The sequence below is a fragment of the Euleptes europaea genome, chromosome 3 (assembly GCF_029931775.1).
Source record: "Euleptes europaea isolate rEulEur1 chromosome 3, rEulEur1.hap1, whole genome shotgun sequence".
Lineage (NCBI taxonomy): Eukaryota > Metazoa > Chordata > Lepidosauria > Squamata > Sphaerodactylidae > Euleptes > Euleptes europaea.
The window spans coordinates 95,447,855-95,469,333 of record NC_079314.1 but is presented as its reverse complement, the minus strand read 5'-3'; the positions used below and the strand labels follow the sequence as shown (position 1 = coordinate 95,469,333).

General features: G+C 42.2%; 1 protein-coding gene across 2 annotated transcripts in view; it reads right to left on the bottom strand.

The window, feature by feature from the left end:
* The window catches only part of LARGE1 (LARGE xylosyl- and glucuronyltransferase 1), a 307,843-nt gene that overhangs the window by 59,471 nt on the left and 226,893 nt on the right, over positions 1–21,479 (bottom strand). For both annotated transcript variants that reach the window (XM_056845910.1, XM_056845911.1), the window contains exons 7-8: positions 20,452–20,564; positions 15,213–15,338 (exon numbers count right to left, since the gene is read on the bottom strand). In XM_056845910.1, coding sequence (XP_056701888.1) covers positions 15,213–15,338; positions 20,452–20,564 — 239 coding nt within the window. The remainder of the gene's footprint in view (positions 1–15,212; positions 15,339–20,451; positions 20,565–21,479) is intronic.

Sequence of the window (21,479 nt, the reverse complement as noted above, 5' to 3'; positions counted from 1 at the left end):
TGCCAATCTGAACTACATTCAAATCCTTCAATGAGATTCACCCCTGGAGAAATAGTCTCACTTTTTTTTTGTTCACTGAATAAAACCTTCAAGACCAGAGCGCGCTAAAGCACTGCTAAAATGAAGCTGCATTTCCCCTGTCCTTTGGTGGAAGAAAAAATAAGTTAATGCAAGCCATAAAGCAAAGAACACTTAAGCTGCTTCTAAGCAACTTCAGAAGGACATAAGGAAATGATTTTGCATAAATGGCTCAGCATGGGAATTATTGATCAGCTAAAAAATAAAAAATAAAACCATACTTTTCTGAAAGAGAGGGGAAAAGTGAGAAAATTGCTATCATTTCAGGTTATAGACTTTCAGAATTGTGCATCATTTTCTGTTGAAATGCCTTAAATACCGGTACATCATGGCTGATTGCCAAACTGCAATTCTGTATTATACCATTTGCTATTACTAACCTGTTGCTAATACCAATCTTTAAAAATAATAATAACGAGCAACTCCCTGGTCCTGTGTACTGGGATGCAGTCTTGCAAAAGGAATGCAGACAGCCTAACAGTTAGGGACTTTAAATGTGCTAAGTCTTGGTTGGTCAAACTGTGCATGAAAGCCAGCTAGTACTAAGGTACAGGAGAATGATGCTACCTAAATGAATGTTTGCATGATACCTAGGGTTCCCAGCCTCCAGGTAGCAGCTAGAGATCTCCCGGTATTACAGCTGAACTTTAGCCGATAAAGATCAGTTCCCCTGGAGAAAATGGCCGCTTTGGCAATTGGACTCTATGACATTGAAGTCCCTCCTCAAACCCCGGCCCGTCCTCCTCAGGCTCCACCCCAAAAATCTCCAGGTATTTCCCAGCCTGGAGCTGGCAACCCTAATGATACCACAGTTAACTCTGGTCATCTTATATCCATCCCTGGACCTCCACAGCAGGTCAAGGGATGTTTTGCAAGAACCTGCAAAAAAAATGAGTGCTTTGGATTCTTCTTATTTTAAGTACGCAAGAGAGGATATTCTTCTTCAACTGTCACAGGACCCAATATGGCATCTCAATTTCGCATCTAATTTGTAGAAAATTTAACAATTGAAAGAATTCTACCTTTCAGATTTGTGGGACTAATTGTGCTATTCTTTGGATCCTGGTCTATATTCTTGTCCATTCCTAGTAACCTTGGACTGTCAGCAGGAAAGAAAGAAAGAACAATTATGTAAAAATTTGGCAACAAATTGTTAAAGATTTTAAGCAATGGGAGAAGACACCGTTATCATTATGGGGACGGATTTCAGTAATCAAAATGATGGTATTACCAAAGATGCTTTTTTTATTTCAGAACTTACCAATTATAAAAGGAGTAAAGATTTTTAAAGTCTGGAAGAAGGAAATTTTGAACTTTTTATGGCGAAAAGAAAGACATAGGATAGCTTATCATAATTTAATTGAATTAAAAGAAACAGGAGGCCTGGGTCTTCCAGATTTAAGAATGTATTATGAAGCAGCTTGTTTTGGTTGGTTAAGGAATTGGATATTATTAGAGAATTCTAGATTGCTGGAAATGGAAGGTTTTAATATAAGATTTGGTTGGCATGCATATTTATGGTATGATAAAGATAAAGTAAATAGAGATTTTAATTCTCATGTTGTTAAGAATAGTTTATTACAAATTTGGAAAAGGTATAAAAGATGTTGGGAAGTAAAAACACCAGGGTGGATTAATCCTATAGAAGCATTTATGAAAAGGGGAATCCAGCTTAATTTGGATATAGGTAATTATAGGGATATTATTGAGGATAGTGGTGATTCTTGGATTCTTAAAACAAGAGAAGAATTTAAGATTGGAGATTGGTTTATGTATTATAAATTAAAGAATATGTTTAATAAAGATAAATTAATAGGGTTTAATAGAAATAAATCTAAATTGGAATTAATATTAAATATGTAAAATAAAGGTCAGATAGCAAGGATGTATAAATTTATAATTGAAACAAATTTGGAGCAAGAGAGGATTAAACCAGTTATGATAAAATGGATGAGAGATTTGGGGTATAATATCAATCTGGACGTTTGAGAAAGATTATGGAAAACAGAATTTAAATTTACAATCACTAATGAAATAAGAGAGAATTTATATAAGATGTTTTATAGATGGTATATCACACCAGTGATGGTTAGTAAATTTAAAGTGGGAAACTCTGATCTATGTTGGAAATGTGAAATAGAAAAAGGAACTTTTATGCCTGCCTGGTGGGTGTGTAAAAAAATTAAAAAGTTTTGGAGAAAGGTAGTAAGGGAGACCAACAATTTGATTAATACCAAAATAAATATGGACCCAGCTTTTTGTTTACTAGGAATTCCTAAAGATAATATGAATAGGAATGATAGAGTCATATGTCAATATAGTTTTGCAGCGGCAAGGATTATTATTGCAAAATCCTGGAAGCTAATAAATACACCTTTAATTAAGGACTGGAGAGAAAAAATATGATTATATGTGCGGATGGCTAAATTAACAGATTCCCTTCATGGGAAGGATGTGGAAGAATTTAAAACTATGTGGTTAAAAGCCTTCGCATATTGGGACAAGCTGGCAAAAATGAATTTTATTAATATAGTGAACGAGTTGTAGATTCAATTTTTGGTAATTTAGATTATTGTTGAAATAATGTATTAATAAACTGTTTAGACACTTCTCCGGAAGCTCAACACGATGGTGGGTGGGATTAAGGGTACACTGGTGGAGGGCGGTGGGAATAAGATGGGTAGGATAAATATAATAAGAATGTAATGAATGTATTTTGGGTTTTCTTTTTTACTTTTTTACATATATATCATTCTTATTATGTAGCTTTCTATATTGTTATATCTTTTTTGTATGTATTTTTTTCCTTTGTATGTTTGGAAATATAATAAAAATTTTATTTACAAAAAAGAACTGGGCATGGTAAATGCAAAGAACTAAAATGTGTTTATTTACAAATGAATGTGCTGCAGGACTACAGCTTATTGGAAACCAATATACTTATCTGAATCCTAATTCTGCGGCAGTCAATATTACCACCCACACTCTTCAACTTCAAGCTGCACAGTACTGGCTACAGAATTTCAATTCAGACTTCCTAGAGATAGCCCAGGAACTCATAATCTCCTTATTATACAAGTAGCCAAATAAAGATTTGGAGTTTATCTTTCCAGACCTTGACTGTCTTTTGCACAGCTCTTAGCGGTCATACAGCATGGTTCTAAAGCGCAAGAACCCTTCCTGCTATCACTTTGGGAATGGCCAAAGATGGAAAGCAAGTCTGCTGTTCCTTTACCTTCTAAAAAAAACCCTACTCTTGTTTTGTAAAAAGGCCAAAAGCATGACTAATTGGTATTTGTGTTTTTCATGTTAACTACTTTAAAGACCAGTTACTACCTGAAGGTCACATGCTACTTAATTGGAGAAGGTGGCCTTCTAGATTCCTTTTAAAGTTTTTCTCTCTCTTACATTTTATCTAAGAATATGCACTTTTCGTTTGCCTGCTTTTCTTATCCATTTTCTTATCCATTTCCCGTACACTGATATAGAAATACAGTGCACTTTTCTATTGGTAAAATGTAACACATTTATGTTATTCCCATGTAGGAGGACTTTGTATCTTGAGGGTTGAATCCCGTGATCTATTTGCAAGTTAAATTTTGTCCCTGTCTTATCTTGCAGTTGTCAGTGGTGGCTATTAGGCAGCACAACTCTTACATCTATCACCTTCGTTTGTTATGAACGAGAGAGAAAAGCAATAACTTTGGCTTTACTTGGGCTATGAATTTGATAGAGTTGCTATAGCAACTAAAGCCTAGTTCTCTCTGAGGTGACCAATCTGAAGCTGTGTTGTTCTACTTCAGACTGCAGCCACAGATTCATGTGATTGAATGATCCTCCATTAAAAAATCCCTGTACTCAGAAAATGAGATGTATGACATAAGAATACTAGCTTAAATTTAAGAACATAAGAAAAGCCATGCTGAATTAGACCAAGGTCCATCAGGTCCAGCAGTCTGTTCACAACCAGGACCTCCAGGAAGCCCACAAACAAGACAACTGCAGCAGCATTATCTCGTCTGTGTTCCAAAGCACCTAATATAATAGTCATACTCCTCTGATCCTGGAGTGAATAGATATCCATCAAGACTAGTAGCCATGAATAGCCCTCTCCTCCATGAACATGTCCACTCCCCTCTTAAAGCCTTCCAAGTTGGCAGCCATTACCACATCCTGGGGCAGGGCGTTCCACAATTTATGTGTTGTGTGAAGAAATACTTCCTTTTATCTGTTTCGAATCTCTCACCCTCCAGCTTCAGCAGATGACTTTGTGTTCTAGTATTATGAGAGAGGGTTAAAAGCCTCTCCCTGTCCACTCTCTTCATATCATGCATAATTGTATAGACCTCTATCATGTTTCCCCTTAACCGCCTTCTATCCAAGCTAAACAGCCCTAAGCGTTTTAACTGCTCCTCACAGGGCAGTTGCTCTAGTCCACTGATAATTTGGGTTGCTCTTTTCTGCACCTTCTCAAGCTCTGCAATATCCTTTTTTAGGCATGGTGACCAGAACTATACACAGTATTCCAAATATGGTCTCACCACAGATTTGTACAAGGGCAGTATGATAGCAGCAGTTTTATTCTCTATTCCTTGTCTAATTATGGCCAGCATGGAATTTGCCTTTTTCACAGCAGCCGCACACTGGGTTGACGTCTTCATAGAGCTATCCACTACCACCCCAAGAGCCCGTTCTTTGTCTGTCACTGCCAGCACAGATCCCATCAGTGTATATGTGAACTTGGGATTTTTTGCCCCAATATGCATCACTTAACACTTACTCACACTGAATCTTATTAGCCATTTTAACGCCCATTCTTCCAGTATGCAGAGATCCTTATGGAGCTCTTCACAGTCCATTTTTGTTTTAACCACCCTACATAATTTGGTGTCATCTGCAAACTTGGCCACCTCGCTGTTCACCCCCAACTGGCAGGAGGTTTTTGGGGCGGAGCCTGGGGAGGGGAGAGACTTCAATGCGATAGAGTCCAGTTGCCCAAGCAGCCATTTTCTCCAGGTGAACTGATCTCTTTTGGCTGAAGATCAGTTGTAATAGCGGGAGATCTCCAGCTATTACCTGGAGGTTGGCAACCCTACTGATGAACAGGTCCCAACACATATCCTTGAGGGACCCCACTGCTCACATCCCTCCATTGGGAGAACTGACCATTGATTCCTACACTCTGTTTCCTATTTTTCAGCCAGTTCTCAATCCATCCCATGACTATGAAGTCTGCTTAGCAGTCTTTGGTGGGGGACTTTGTAAAAAGCCTTTTGGAAATCCAAATACACAATGTCCACAGGCTCATTCCTGTTCACATGGTTACTGACACTTTAAAAAAAAACTCTAAAAGGTTAGTGAGACAACTTCCTCGACACCAGTTCTTATGTAGAGGGAATTTCTTTCCATGCAAGTCCCAATCTGCAAATAGTACAGCCCAGATATAGATTTATTTAAGCATTTATATTCTGCTTTTCTTCCTAACAGGACCCAAAGCAGCTTACAATAGCAACAAATACAATATAGATAAACCAAAAACAGATTAACAAAAAATAACCATATGGCGTGAGTGGGTTATAAACCAGTTGCTGGTTCTTTCACAGGTACTGTCAGTGATCCATGGGCCAAAAAGAGGCCTTTGTAGCTCACCAGAAAGAGTTCTTGTATCTTTCAGGACCTATTTACACCAAACACAGAGCAGCTGCCCTCCCCATCATGCTATCCCACAGTTCTCCAGCAAAGTATATATTAAGGAACCACACCAGTAGGTTTTGCTATCTGTTTTCCCAGAGTGACATGGAACTGCAAGAGGTGAAAGCAGCTCACACACTTTGTTGGTGTTAAGGGTCCCCTGGATGTATTGCAGGGGGAAATTTGGCTGGCACAGGCAGACTGCCCTGATAACACCTGCTACTGCCTGGAAATCACTTATCTGTGGCACTATACCCCAGTATAAATACCACACAACCATGTTGGATGGGTGGGGCCAACCTCATAAAACATCCCCACCTGATGGCCACCTAGGGTTGCCAGGTCCCTCTTCGCCACCGGCTGGAGGTTTTTGGGGTGGAGCCTGAGGAGGGTGGGGTTTGGGGAGGGGAGGGACTTCAATACCATAGAGTTCAATTGCCAAAGCAGCCATTTTTCTCCAGGCGATCTGATCTCTATCGGCTGGAGATCAGTTGAATTAGCAGGAGATCTCCTGCTACTACCTGGCAGTTGGCAACCCTATGGCCACCCAACTGGGAGGGAGAATTATGATCATTTGGGGAAAACCCATGTAATTGACCCTGCTGTGCAATTCTGTTATTCATATACACACTGCAGCCAATGAAAATGGTACTTGGGGGACGAAAGCTGCAGGGACTAGTGATGCCATATTTGCCAGACACCCCGTTGTCATCTGGAACTAGAAACTGTTCAAGAACAATCATTAAACAATCGCTTTCAAAGCCCATGGTTCCAAATACTGCTATAATCAGAACGACACTCTCTTTTCTAGTGGCATGGGACCAACTCTGTCCCTCTTGACAGGCTCTCCAGAACTAGGAAAATGTATTTTTTAATTAATTTAGGAATTTGAAACATTAAAAAAAAACCAAAGTTTCCTATGTACTAAAACACATGGACACCCATCAATGATCCACCTGGGGCTTTCGAAATAGAAGCTCTCATTGGCTTTTGGTATGGGGATGCTGTTGAAAAGTAGCAAGCATCCAGTTCTGGGTGACTTATGCAAGTTGCATGGTATTAAGCTGCCTAGTGGTTTCTGCTGAGCCTGGCCCCTATGAGTCCTCCTTCCTCAAAGGCCAAAACAGCCCTAGAAAGGGCTCTCCCTCCTCTCCATGCCTTTTACTGACAGAAATCAGGGCTTGAAAGCTGGCAATACTGCTTGATTGCCTAGCAATGACCACTGAGGACCTTCCTTTCTTAAAGCTACAGGTGCTGCTTCTATTGTTTTGGGGAGCTTAAAGCCCCCAATATTTTTTTTCTTTTTAGATTTCTGATGTTTCTACAAATGTGGGACATTTTTCAGCTCTGAAGAAAAATCTGTCTTGTCCCTTCACAGGTCCAGTGTCTGGGTTTAAGTATCCACAAAGTTGGCCATATTCAGAATACTGATACAAAACCACTAGTTGACCTAGGGATGCCACGCCCATACCTGAGCTCCCCTGGAGCTGTCCGGGGGTGGTGCCTGGGAGGGGAAAGCATTAAGGATGTTTTGATGGCACTTCTGGAAGAAGAACAAGAAGTGAAGACACTATCCTCTCCCCACCCCCCATGATGCTAATCGGGATCCTCAAAACTGTATGGTAAATACCATAGAGATTTGGTATGGTCCTAGAGAATCGCAGGGCGGGGAGGGGAGTGATGCCAATTTTCGGGTCTTCACCTGGAAGTGATGTCAAATTGTTCATGGCATTGTTTCCCGTCGTTCCTCCTGCTGCTCACCAGAGTGAGAGTGGGCAATGGAGAGCAGGGATAGGAATTCCCTCACCCTCAGTGGCCACCTGGCCACCTTAGGTTTACACCAAGTATTGGCAACTTGAGAACCAGCATAGTGTAGTGGTCAGAGTGTTGAATTAGATCTGGGAGACCCAGGTTCAAATCTCCACTCTGCCATAGAAACTTGCTGGGTGACCTTGGGCCACCCACAAACTATCAGCCTAACCTACCTCACAGGTTTGTTGTGACAATAAAATAGGGGGAAAGAAGAACGATGTAAGCCACTTTGAGTCCCCATTTGTGAGAATGCTGGGGTATAAATGAAGTAAACAAATCTTGTCCAGCATAAAGACAACAAGAATGGATCTTGACTGAATAGGTTTACTTATCGGAGGATAAGCAGACAAGATGCTATAGGATATGTGGAAGAGGTTTAGAGGCTCTGGATATAGTTCAAGGCAGGGACACATGGTCATAAAAACAAGGTCTTTGTATGGTGTTTTCCATAACTCTTGCAGCAGCCATGATTCTTTCATTATGCTGCAAAGTTTCCAGGACCCTGATAAGGCCGGTCAGTTCAGCCGTGCGCTCAATTGGACTAGCAAGAGGTGCACCAGGTGAAAATGTCTGAGGTGAATCTGAAATGACTATTTTGGGTTAAGGCCTCGAAATAATGCAAATATTAGAAGACAAGTTTCACTAGGTTGTTCCAGTTTGGAAAACACATCTGAGAAAGACAGGGTGACTCACATGTAACTAGTTCATTTTTCATAAGGAGAGGTTTGATTAGGATCACCATCCAACCATCTGTTAGTTCAACACAGATTATGTTCAAAGTGACTGCAAAAATCCGACATGTTTCAGCAGCAATTTCTGTACGTTCAAAAAAAAAAAAAGTTTACAGAAATTTTATTATTTAAAAAAGGCTTGTCTCATGATTTTGATTGTCCCAGATATATCTGCTGTATCCTTGACATCTAGCAAATTCTCTTGCTTGACTAATGCAGTGAGGTCACAATTCACTGTTGTAAAACATCACAATGTGTCACTTTGTTGTACAGGATTTCAGTTACCATGTAGTCTTTGACAAAGTACCGTAGCTGATAATTCCAGTGAGGGGTCCACACAAGTGATGCACAAGTGGAAATATAAACTGACTTGGCACAGTTCCGCTCAGGCAAGACATTGTGCAACGCCAAGCGCTTTCTTTCCTATATATGATAGTGCCCAGAAATTGATTGCATGAGTTATTGCACCAGTGGAGATGCAAGTGGCGATACAACAAGTTTGATTTGGTTCAAGAGCCTGCTGCAGTCTTTTTCATATATTTTGGCTCACACAATAGCACTAGCAAAAATCTTGCACTGGATCCAACCTAGTATGCACACTGCATTCTAATATTGTACTGTGTTGTGTATTTTCTGGTCTCTGCCACCCAGTGCCGGGTAGAGGGGATGGGACAACTCAAGATGTGATGACATCATTAGTAGGGTTGCCATCCTCCAAGTACTAGCTGGAGATCTCCTGCTATTACAACTGATCCCCAGCAGATAGAGATCAGTTCACCTGGAGAAAATGGCTGCTTTGGAAGGTAGATTCTATGGCATTATATTATATTGGAGTCCCTCCCCTCCCCAAACCCCGCCCTCCTGAGGCTCCGCCCCAAAAACCTTCAGGTATTTCCCAACCCAGAGTTGGCAACCCTAATCATGATGTATACCTAAATAACATTATGCAGATGCTAATTTGATACAGTGCACCATTTTTACTGGCAATCTCATAGAGTGCAATCTCTAGTTCTACTACGAGAAGCTGGTAGGATTGGGAAAGAGTTCATGTTTGTTCAAAGTATAGCACATTTCATTGGAATGGGGGCTGTGCACAGTGAGTGATCAGTGGCAGAAGGATGAGAACATCTCCTTGCCCTAGTGTGCTGGGCAAGGCAAGTGAGTTTGGAAGCACACTTTAGCTGCTGACACTGAGCACTGGCTGCTGAAGAAAGGAACCTTTGGAGGTCAATACAACCAGAATCAAACTTGAATATATGTGATCATTAACAGGGCAACACAGAAATCACCCCTCATTATCTTTGATGTCTAGGATGGAACACAGAGGTCATTTGTAAAATTTGGTAAAAGACTATGTAAATCTTCAGATAGGTTTTTTTTAAAAGAAGGAAAGTATTTTAATTCCCCTTGTTTTCCTTAGGTGGTTGCAAATATTAGCAATTATAATCATTTGGTTTTCCCTGCTAGTTGTAATCAAATAAAGTACTTACCACTAGGGCTGTTGATTCGGTTCGGCCCGAATTGAAAAACAGCCGAATTTCCCGATTCGGTGGTTTTTAGTTCGGGACGAACCGAACTCAAAAATGGAGGGCAACCGGGGGGGGGGGGGCGAATTCAGCGAGTTCGGGAGTTCATGAATAAATCCGGCAAATTCGGCCGTCAGTAAGCAGCATAACCGTCAGTAAGCAACATTCTCTTCCCCCGGCCAATCGGTGGCCAAGCTGGGTCTTCTTCTGGCCAATCAGTCAGGATTGAGTACTGGGGGAATCAGCTGATGTGCGGCCCGGCCGGGGAGAGAGAGAGAGAGGGAAATCCTTGTGTGTGTGTGTGTGTGTGTGTGTGTGTGCTTGTGCACATTCACTCCTTTCTGTGGCTGCAGGGGGCGTATTTTTTGGGGTACAGACACAAAACTTTCAGCAGAGATTCAGACAAGCCTTCTTAAGAGACCACCCAAGTATTGTAAACATTGGGTCAGGGGGTCCCGAGATATGGGCTCCCCCCATTTTTTCTTTCCATGGCTGCAGGGAGCGTATTTTTGGGGGTACAGACCCCAAACTTTCAGTGGAGCTTCAGATGAGCCTTCTTAAGATACCCCCAAGTTTTGTAAACATTGGGTCAGGGGGTCTCGAGATATGGGCTCCACTCTTTTCCCTCCCCCCTTTTCCATTTCCGTGGCTGCAGGGGGCGCTTTTTTGGGGATACAGCCCCCAAACTTTCAGCATAACTTCAGACAACCCTTCTTAAGATACCACCCAAGTTTTGTAAAGATGGGTTCAGTGGGGGCAGAAATATCGGCTCCCCCCTTTTCTCTTTCCGTGGCTGCAGGGGGTGCATTTTTGGGGGTGCAGATCCCAAACTTTGAGCGAGCTTCAGACAAGGCTTCTTAAGAGACCACCCAAGTTTTGTAAACATTGGGTCGGGGGTCCCGAGATATGGGCTTTCCCCTTTCCCCTTTCCCCTATTGGGATGAATGGATCAGCTGATCCTGTGCATCTCCAGAGCAAAACGTCCCGTGCCTAATTGGAATCGTCTTGGATTACAAGTCCTCCCCAGCCCCTCCTGATGGAACAGAAGACAGCCACAGTAAGACCCCTTTGGGGGCTTTAATCTATAATTTTTCTCCTGTGTGTGTGTGTGGGGGGGGGGGAAGCAGAGTCTGTGTGTGTGTGGGGAGGGAGCAGTTTCTGTGGGGGGGGGGGAAGCCACAGGGGCCTTTTGCCGGTTCTGCCTGGGGGTGTCTCTCTCTCCCTGGTTTGAGGGGGGGTTTCAGTTGTGTGTCTTCAGGTTTTCCCTCATTCATAAGAGCGGTTAGGTCTATTTGGATGCTTGCTCAAAACTTGTTTTCAAATGGTGACTTAAAGAATGCATTTGGAGTCCGATGCAAAAGGGGAAATTCCACCCCTGCTCATTATGCATAGCTAGCTGCCTCTGTCTCTTTCCATGGTTTGCAAACTCCCAGGTGTCAGGTGTTGCTTTGCACAGTTGCAAAGGTGTTGCTTACAAGGTTGTGTTGCTTTTGCTGTGTTGCTTGCAGTTGTGTTGCAATGCTTTGCAAACGTATCAGCTGTTTGTCGGGGCTGGGAGTTTGTGCGTGGGCGGCAAGCTCTGCTCAGAGATGCACATTAAGGGTGGGGGGACCCCTTTCGGGGCCCATATCTCAGCCCCCCCTGACCCAATCTTTACAAAACTTGGGGGTCTTTCAAGAAGCGTCCTTTGAAGCTCCACTCAAAGTTTGGGACCTCTACCCCCAAAAATGCCCCCCCCCAGAGCCGCGGAAAGGTGCGGTTGTGTTTTTAATGGCTTTATTCGGCCGAATTTTTTTCCCGAACTTTGAATTCCCGCCGAATTGCACGGACCCAAAGCGGGGGAGTTCGGACTTCGGCATATCCCGAATCTAAACGGGTCGAATTCAGCCGAATCCGAACTATACCGAATTTTTTTTAATTCAACAGCCCTACTTACCACATTCAACAAAATTCTGTTCAAACAGAGCATTTTGAATCAGAGGCTCAGGACAGCTTTACTTGATCTTAAAACAACTTAACAAAACCAAACCCCGGAACCCTCTGACTGTAAATGCACCATTCCTCGTTAAACTATCAGAATGAGATTGAGCAGTAAATTAGAGGTGAGAATGGCACAAATGAATCACAATTGTTCATTTATACGGATGGTGCACATTCACCTTCATAAAACATGCTGGGCACAAAATGACTGTGTACCCAAGCCATGTGCCAAACTACTGTGGATGGAAATGAGGCATGAGGGCAACTTTCCATTTCACTGAAGGCAGAGCAGAGCTCTGTTTGTACACAGGGGCCATATCGAGTTGTCTTAACAAGCCACTGCTTCCATCACTGAGGTTATGAACAGAGCAGCAGAGCATATACCTACCTAGTTGAATGGCAGCCAACTACAAAGACTTCCTAGGTTTGAAACACAATGTTTCGTGTAATGATGACAAATCCCCAAATCCCTGGGACTTTGAGACCAGATGGAATTAAATTGGTGCTGTTTCAGCTTGATGGGAATACTGCGGCTTCATCTGATTTGAGGAATACCAAGGCCTTGGTCTAGCTTAGCTTTGAATTTAAAATCTCCTCCTGTGTTTCCTTCTTCCCACAGCATCCTTCTTAATCCTGTAACACCAACGTATACAATTCATCTTTTTCTCTTCCACCCCCTGGAGGCTTCTGCTACATTATTCTTCACTCCAGTCTTATTCAGTATGAAATACAGAATGTGCCAAATATACTGCATCGTGCCATTTATTTTAAATGTCATTGGAACTGCCCCATTTCCAAGTTTTTTTAAAAAAATCCAGTGTGTGCTAAATATGTCAGCTTCATATTTTCCCCCCAAAGGGCCACACAGACACCCAATGGAAGGTGTCGGTTGTATTGACGGGTTGAAGTTTTGACAAGTTGCAAGTTGGGCAGATCAAAGAGTGAGATTACTCTAGAAGGCAATGATCAATCCAGTTTAAAATGGTCAAAGCCACAGGCAATATGGTTTAAGCATGAACAAATTCAGGCTGAGGCGATCTCTTTCAGAGATGGTTTAAAAGCTGGCTTCTTTCACAAACCTAGACCTTTTTGGCACTAACTCTGTAGCTGGGATTTATTCTGTTTGATGATTTGCTGCCTTTTGTGCTCTCTGCATAGATATTCCATTAGCTCATACTACAAACAGCAAAGTGTTTGTCCCCCCCACCCCCCACTGTGTACTAAAGGACCTCATGGAGGGGGAAATTAATATGTTGTATGGAAAGAGGCTACATATATAAGCAAGGAAACCGATCACTCCATGAAAGGACATTCAGTAAAGTAAGAATGCTCTGAAGTATGCTAGGAGGCATTTTCACTCTTATGAGCTGTAACTTAAAAGAAGAAGAGTTGCATGGTAAATACATCAGAGAAACAAATATGACTTAGTCACAAGATCTTACTGTTATGACCTACCTCAAAGGTTTACCCACTGGATTATTTGAGGATCTAGCCTTTTGGAGCCCCGTGGCACAGAGTGATAAGCTGCAGTACTGTAGTCCAAGCTCTGCTCACGACCTGAGTTCGATCCCAACGGAAGTTGGTTTCAGGTAGCCGGCTCAAGGTTGAGTCAGCCTTCCATCCTTCTGAGGTCAGTCAAATGAGTACCCAGCTTGCTGGGGGTAAAGGGAAGATGACTGGGGAAGGCAAGTGCAAACCACCCTGTAAACAAAGTCTGCCTAGTAAACGTCGGGGTGTGACATCACCCCATGGGTCAGGAATGACCCGGTGCTTGCACAGGGGACCTTTACCTTTTTACCTAGCCTTTCAACAGATATAAACACTGACTTTTGACAAGTGGGAACTGAGCATAGCAAATGGCACTGTGGAAGGATGCCCTCCACCCAGGAATGCACCCCAATATTGCATTCATTGTGACTATACTCTGTTTATACTCCATGTGACTATACTCTGTCATGGATGGCAGAAAAATGGGGAGTGGGGAAAGGAGCCATCAAGCTCCCAGCACAGAGCACACCACTCTTAGCTATTCTAATGGCACTGACCTAAGCAGAACAATGGATATTAATTCACATACTAATTCACTGTGAAGTTGTGACAGGTCTTCTCCACACTTGCTTGTAGAAGCATAGAAGGAGCAGCAAGCTGGCAGGGCTTCTAAATGGCAACATCGGTATAACATGTTAGATGTATGGCTCTGTCTGACAGGGGGTACCCTAAGAGTCACTGGAGGTAGTTGGTGGTTAAAGGTAAAGGCAGTCTCCTATGCAAGCATCGGGTCATTATTGACCCATGGAGTGACATCACATCCTGACATTTACTAGGCAGACTATGTTTACAGGGTGGTTTGCCATTGCCTTCCCCAGTCGTCTACACTTTGCCCCCAGCAAGGTGGATACTCATTTTACCAACCTCGGAAGGATGGAAGGCTGAGTCAACCTCGAGTCGGCTACCTGAAACCAACTTCCGTTGGGATCGAACTCAGGTCGTGAGCAGAACTTTTGACTGCAGTACTGCAGCTTACCACTCTGTGCCACGGGGCTCTGTCGGTGGTTACCCAGTTTGTAACTGACAACCATGAGGAGATAGGGGAAGGGATATGTCACTAAGTGGAGTCTGGGGGTGGCTGTGGAGTCTTCCAACCTCCTTGGGGTACAGTCACAAGGAACAGGAAATAACAGGCATAAAATCAAATGCACAATAATGAAACATAAAAGTATGAAAAATACTCAAGTGGAAGTGTTCATCAGCCTGAATCCCCATTTGAGTATACAGAGATACCCATATGCAAGACGGCATCAATAGTGAAACAAGTTTATTCTCTGCTATAGAATTAGCCCATTATTGGGCAGGGCTAGGTTTCTACCCTCCCCCCCCCTTACTCCTGGCCAAGAGTATTCTCCTCAACAATCTGCACAGATAGCCTGAGAGTAATAGGACTAAGATAGTTCAACTGAATCCCCATTTGTAGCTGCTTTTAAGTGACTCAGATGTCAAAAGCAAAGCTACTTCTGTAAAGCATTTAATATTTGGATTATTAGCAGTTTCCACCCTAATCGCATGTCATTGGGGGGAAAAATCCCATGGTGCTTCTACAGAAGTTTTTGTTGTGTTGTGCCATGAACATGAGGAGGGTAGAGAGAACAATCTGAACACTACAGCACCAGCTTCTACTATATTTGGCTATAAGACGCATTATCTATATATTCAGTAGTCCCAAATGCACAAGGACAGAAGCTTATTTCTTCCTTTTGTTACCCTTATACTGAAATAATACATGCTTAACACCTGCCATTTTTTTAAATATTGCTGAAGGCTATATCCCTTAAACTACACTGTAAAAACTTCAATTCTGTGCTCCCTAACCATAATCAGCAACTATGTTCAACTTTACCTTTAGATCAGACACATCTCGGTAGCACTGTTCAGAGCGGGTGTGGTCAGACAATTGCACATTCCAGAAACAAGGAAGCTGGTACACCAGAAAGGGATTCTGTTTGATGACTGCATTGAAGATATCCTGGTAGACAACAACAACAATTAAAAAATATATATTTAATGAGAATTGTCACTGTTCTGAAAGACGTATCATGGACCATTTTTAGCCCTGGAAAATCAGGAACGTAATTGTGATGCGTTGCCAGTCTTTACCTGAACAGTAAACTGGTAAAAGAGTTTGACCTTCAACAAAAGTATTGCTTCTCCAGCAGCTGGCTTGTGGGTTTGAACAAAAACTTTGCTATTGATTCAAAGAGCTCACAGTTTGGTGTTCAAGAAAGGCTCTGAATATAAAACAATAAGTATACTTTTTTATCTGCCACTATTATGAAAATATGCCTGTCGGTATGGATGTTATTATCTAGAGAATAGGTAGGAAACACTATCTTGTGTTCTTTCTAGGGGCTTGTCTTTGTTTCCAAATGAATAATAAAACAAACCTAAACCACCACTTATTATTTTCATCAGGGTAACAAAAATGGAGAGTAATATGAATGAATGAGCACCTGCTGTTCCTTTCATTCAGATCGCTGGTCCATTGCTATTTGGTTTAGAGAGGTTGGAGGGATGGGAGAGAATTGGGAGAGATCATGAAGCTGACACTGAAGTTTTCTGATCATCAAAGTCAGACAGATCTTGCAACAGAAGGAGACTGTACTGACAGGTCCTTCCTTCCTCCCAGTTTCCACCAGTTGGATTGGTAGTTTGGCGAAGGCTTTCTTGGTTTTAAGTGGCAGTAGCTCCCATCAAGTTTTCCCTTTGCCTGAGCTAGTTTCGTTTTCTCTGAGGCTGATATTTCCATTGCTCTATTTTCTGATATTCTGCTGTAGTTACTGTGTTTTTCCTCCATTGCCAGTGGTTAGTTAATTAAGTCTCTCTGACCCTAGTGCAAACAAATAATGAGCTTCCCTTTCTCTGGAGTTCATAGTCTCTTTGCCCTCCTGCCTATTCTCTTGGGAGTGCCAAATGCCAGTCTCTACAAGCTATACATCACTGTCTGTTTTCTTGGAAGCACAACCACAATGCCTACCTAAATGTGTACCCTCTGTAATGCTACCTGTCCTCTTGTGTGGTGCGAGCAAAAAAAAGCCTCCCTGTACTGCTGCCTGGCTTCCAAAGATTTTAAACAAAACATCTGCACTCTGTGCCCTAGGGATTCCAAATGCTAGCCACTTCAGACTCTGTGACACTGCCAGTGTGGTGTAGTGGTTAAGAGTGATGGTTTGGAGCGGTGGAGTCTGATCTGGAGAACCGGGTTTGATTCCAAACTCCTCCACATGAGCAGCAGACACTAACCTGGTGAACTGGATTTGTTTCCCCACTCCTACACATGAAGCCAGCTTGGTGACCTTGAGCTAGTCACAGCTCTCTTAGAGCTCTCTTAGCCCCACCTACCTCACAGGGTGTTTGTTGTGGGGAGAGGAAGGGAAGGTGATTGTAAGCCGGTTTGATTTTCTCTTAAGTGGTAGAGAAACCAATTCCTCCTCCTCCTCCCTGCCTTCTTGGGTCAGCCAAATACCTTCCTGTGCCCAGTGTGGGATGCTGCCTGGCTTCTGGAGGTCCCAACATATGCCTCTGCTTGCTGAAGCATATAAGATTCTCCTTGGACTCACAAATATCTCTTCTCATTTTATGATGTACAAATACTTAGATAAACAGTTTCCTATATGCTATAGCATTCAATTTTGTTTGTGTTTCACAAGACTTTCATTTAATTGCCCATCTCTCTAAAATTTGGCAGGGATAATCATCTGAGTGACAGGCACAACCCCTGAAAAAAAATTCATCCGAAACAAGATGGAAAACAAAGTCTTTACAGCTGGAGATGTCTTTTGCGTTCAATCGCCTATAAAATGAACAAAGCTTTGAAATGAATACAAAATGAAAAATAAATGCAAGTAAATGAAAGTTGACCCCCAGGTTATAAATCTGTGCCACCCAAGCTGTGCTTCCTCTGCTCAGAGGGAGTCATATGGCAGCATATGGGGGCAGAAGTGACAAAGGAAAGCATTAATATAGGTGTGAGAGAAGTCCAGGGAACACTGGTGCAAATGTCAGGCAGTGCTGGGAAATGGGTGGTGGGCTAGAAAGACACAGAAAGGAGAAGGAGAAAGGCATAGCAGTCTGCATCTAATAAGACAGTTATGGATTCTTAGCAGCGCACCACCCTGGAAATGCATTGTATGGTAATATATTGCCATGGCTATCTGCAGTCAGTCAAATATGTCCTTTGTCTCTGCTTATATCACTTCTATAATTTTCTGGATAAATATGAGGAAAATTATTTTCTTTCCATTGCATCTAAAGAAGTGAGCTCCGACTCACAAAAGCTCATTCTAGAATAAATATTATTAATCTGGAATGTGCCTTGGACTCCTGTTTTGTTTTGCAACAACAGACTAACATGGCTACTTCTGGAATTACCCTCAGGCATTATTACTGCTGCCTGCAAGTCAAAATGACCTTCTCTATCAGATTACCCTTTTCACACTTCATAAACTGAATCCATAAAGTAATACAAGCATTGAAAACGGGACTACATCATGCATGATGCTGCAAAGATATTATTGCACCCGCAGAAAAGGAATTACATATGGGCAGGATAGTGTATGAAGAATACCGCTGCATCCCTGCAGCACAAAACTGCGTTTCAACATTACGCATGTTCAGCAAAAAGGACACATGTAAATTCTTCACTGTCAAAGATAGGACATTTTGGAGGACTTTCATTCACAGGGTCGCCATGAGTTGGAAGCGACTTGACGGCACTTAACACACACACACAAAAATTCTTCACAAACACCTTTTATTGCTTTTATTGAAGTAATATCAGTGTAGAAAAAAATCTAAAATGTGTGATGTAAACCTCAGGACAAAGGACATGGCCTTACCAAGGTCATAATTCTCTAATGTGCAAGGGCACATTTCTTTTTGTGCCCATTAATAGACACGTCACGTTCATATGGAAACGGTATTGTCATTGCCCTCCCCCAGAGATTTGTGTAAATTTTGGTTAAGTAGTGAATGTTACTGATTTACTGTCACATCCAATAAAAGAAAGCAAAGATATTATCCTGGTAGTTACTAGCCTTATGAGAGCAAGAAAAAGCACCAACCTTTTATTTTTGTAGTGCTCAAGGAATTCTTCATGCATCACAGAAAACCACCTTTATTCATGCTTTTGCCATAATGATCAATGCATTAAAAAGTGCCAGATAATAATACTATTTATTCTAGTGTGTAATACTGAAGGGACAGAATGGAATGCAGATTACCTGGCATTTGGAACTTTTACTTTTAATATAGTAATATTACTTTTAATATAGTATATAGTAATATTATTACCAAATAATATATACCTAAAGCCATTCTAAGTTTGCAGTCCTGACAGCCCACTCACGGTGGAGCAGCTCCAGTGGTTTCTAGCATAACATTCTGGAGGAAATGGCTTCAAAATTGCGTCCAAACTTGGCAGGGAGTTTTAAAATGGACTCTGACCGGTTTCGAATCAGGACATTAATCGCTCCACATCCCTGTATCCCCTTCTGCAAAATGGGGGGTAATGAGTCTTCTCTAACTCCCAGCTGTGCTGTGAGGATAATATTCTTAATGTCTGTAAGGTGCTCAGACTGGATGGCTGAGGATGAAGGAGACGGGAGGTGATTGCAATAGCCGGAGACAGATGAAACCATAATGACTGTTTGCTGAACTGCGAATGGCAAAACCAGTAGAGAAGGAAATAGCATTTCCACATTTCTTAGAGGCCTGGAGCCTTTTGTTTCACAGAAAGTAGACTATGTGTATCTCTTAATGAGAAACAAAAATCAGGAAAAGAAAGTTGTGTGCAGTAGCAGCAACAATATAGGCTTGTTTGTGAAGAATGCATGGATAATTTGAATACATAAAAAAAAAATTCCCCCAGAATGACAGCGCAGTCAACAGAAGTTGCTCAAGACTCGGTACATAATGGTCCTTTCAAAGTTTAACTCTGGCTGTGAATGGGGTGTGTTAAAAGTGTACCCGTGCAGGTGTCCCCCAAGCACCTGCTCTGCCAATCACTAGACAGGAGACAGGTCTGGCTGGTGCTTTATTTCCTACAGGTCTCATGTCCTGGAAGTGGGCCACTTAACCATCAGCCTATGCATGTTTGGAGAGAGAACATCAAACCATGCGCCATCAAGCATAGGCACTTGGTGACAATTCAGCCCTAGCCTAAATATTTCAATTCTCATATTTTTTCAGAGCACTTTCAGAAATTCTATTTGTCTCATAATCACTTCCCAAATTCCAGCATTTTGCCTTCTTGGGAAATGCCTTCTCTATTGCTTGTATTGCAAGAGCCAGCACAGTGTAGTGTTTAAGAGCGGTGGTTTGGAGCAATGGACTCTAATCTGGAGAACCGGGTTTGATTCCCCACTCCTCCTCATGAGTAGCGGTCACTAATCTGGTGAACTGGGTTGGTTTCCCCATTCCTACACATGAAGCCAGCTGGGTGACCTCAGGCTAGTCACAGCTCTCTTAGAGCTCTCTCAGCCCCACCTACCTCACAGGATGTCTGTTGTGGGGAGGGGAAGGGAAGGTGATTGTAAGACGGTTTGAGTCTCCCTTAAGTGGTAGAGAAAGTTGGCATATAAAAAACCAACTCATCTTCTTCTTGTACCTAACTCACAACCTTCAGTTCCCAATAACCACTATTTGTGGATTACTGTCATTCTCCCCCCAACCAACCACCCTGTTTGGTGCTTTGTGCAACTCACAAAGGGATGGTGTTGGTCCTTGTATCAACTACTGCTAGTTGCAAAGGACTAGCAGGATGAGCACGTCCATTCAGTTGCAGCACAATCAGCAGCAGCACATCAAAACCAGGGTGGATAAAAAAATGGGTGACAAACAATAAAGACTGACCCTCTATAAATATATACTCAGGCATTTAATATTTAAAGCAAATTTTTAAAAAGTCGTACTGATATTAAGTATCCCTCACATCCATTCATTTTCATGGAACATTTTTCATGGGAAATCTTTTAGCAAAACTTGTGTTTGGATGGGAAAGAACTGTTGTGCAAATGGGCTCCCCCCACCCCCACACTCTCAGGAACAATCTTTATGCTATTACCTTGAAACTACACACTTACCTGGTCAGCCAATGAAGTAGAGAGCATGCTCATTAGCTCTCTTTCAGCCGTGAGCCTCCACATCTGCTCCCATTTCATCTTGCGCAATTTGTCCAGAAGAAGCAGAATGACCCCTGGAATCAACAAGCAGTGGAAAGAACAGGCAAGCTGCACTGAAAATGTGTTAAGCAAGGACCTTCACGCACCAGTGCTGCATGACAAGGGTTAAAACAAGAACTCTGGGTAAAAGGGTGTTGGAATTGTAAAGCATTATCAGCCCATCATTTTGCTGAAAACAAAGAATCAAAAGCTATTCTGTCCAAAAATATGAGCAGTTTCTAATGTAAAAACCTCACATATTGGATTTTTCCCTTATCTCGGAAGCTAAGCAGGGTCAGCCCTGGTTAGTATTTGGATGGGAGACCACCAAGGAATACCAGGGTTGCTGTGCAGAGGAAGGCACCGGCAAACCACCTCTGTTAGTCTCTTGCCGTGAAACCCCCCCAAAAAAGGGGTTGCCATAAGTCGGCTGTGACTTGACGGCACTTTACACACACACACAACTGAATCTTTGAGGTTCAAGAATCACAGAAATAACAGTGTATATTCCCAACTGCTTCTATGTACTATGTTGGAATATGTGTGTATGTGTATTGCGTGATACTGTTCATTCCTTTCCCGTTAGGAACGGACTTGGAAGAGCTTTTGAGGGATGCATTTTCTCCCAGAGCATGAATTACCCATGGGGGCAAATGGAAAAGAATAGTTACATCTGTTATGATGGACGCTGCAACGGGAACAGAGTCGGCACAGAAATTAGCATATGAAACAGGCTGCTTTGTTCTCATTATAGCTAATTTGCCCCCACCCCTTAAGCTGTTCGGTATGTTTCTAAAAACAAAACTTATGAGGAAAAAAAGTCAGTGGATGAAGGTGATGAAGAACAAACACTGTGTCTGTTTTTTAAAGGAAGCTTTTTCATATGGTGTCTCAGTGAGCTTGCTCAAAAAGAAATACCAGTGGACACAGATAAGAACCCCATTTGGGGG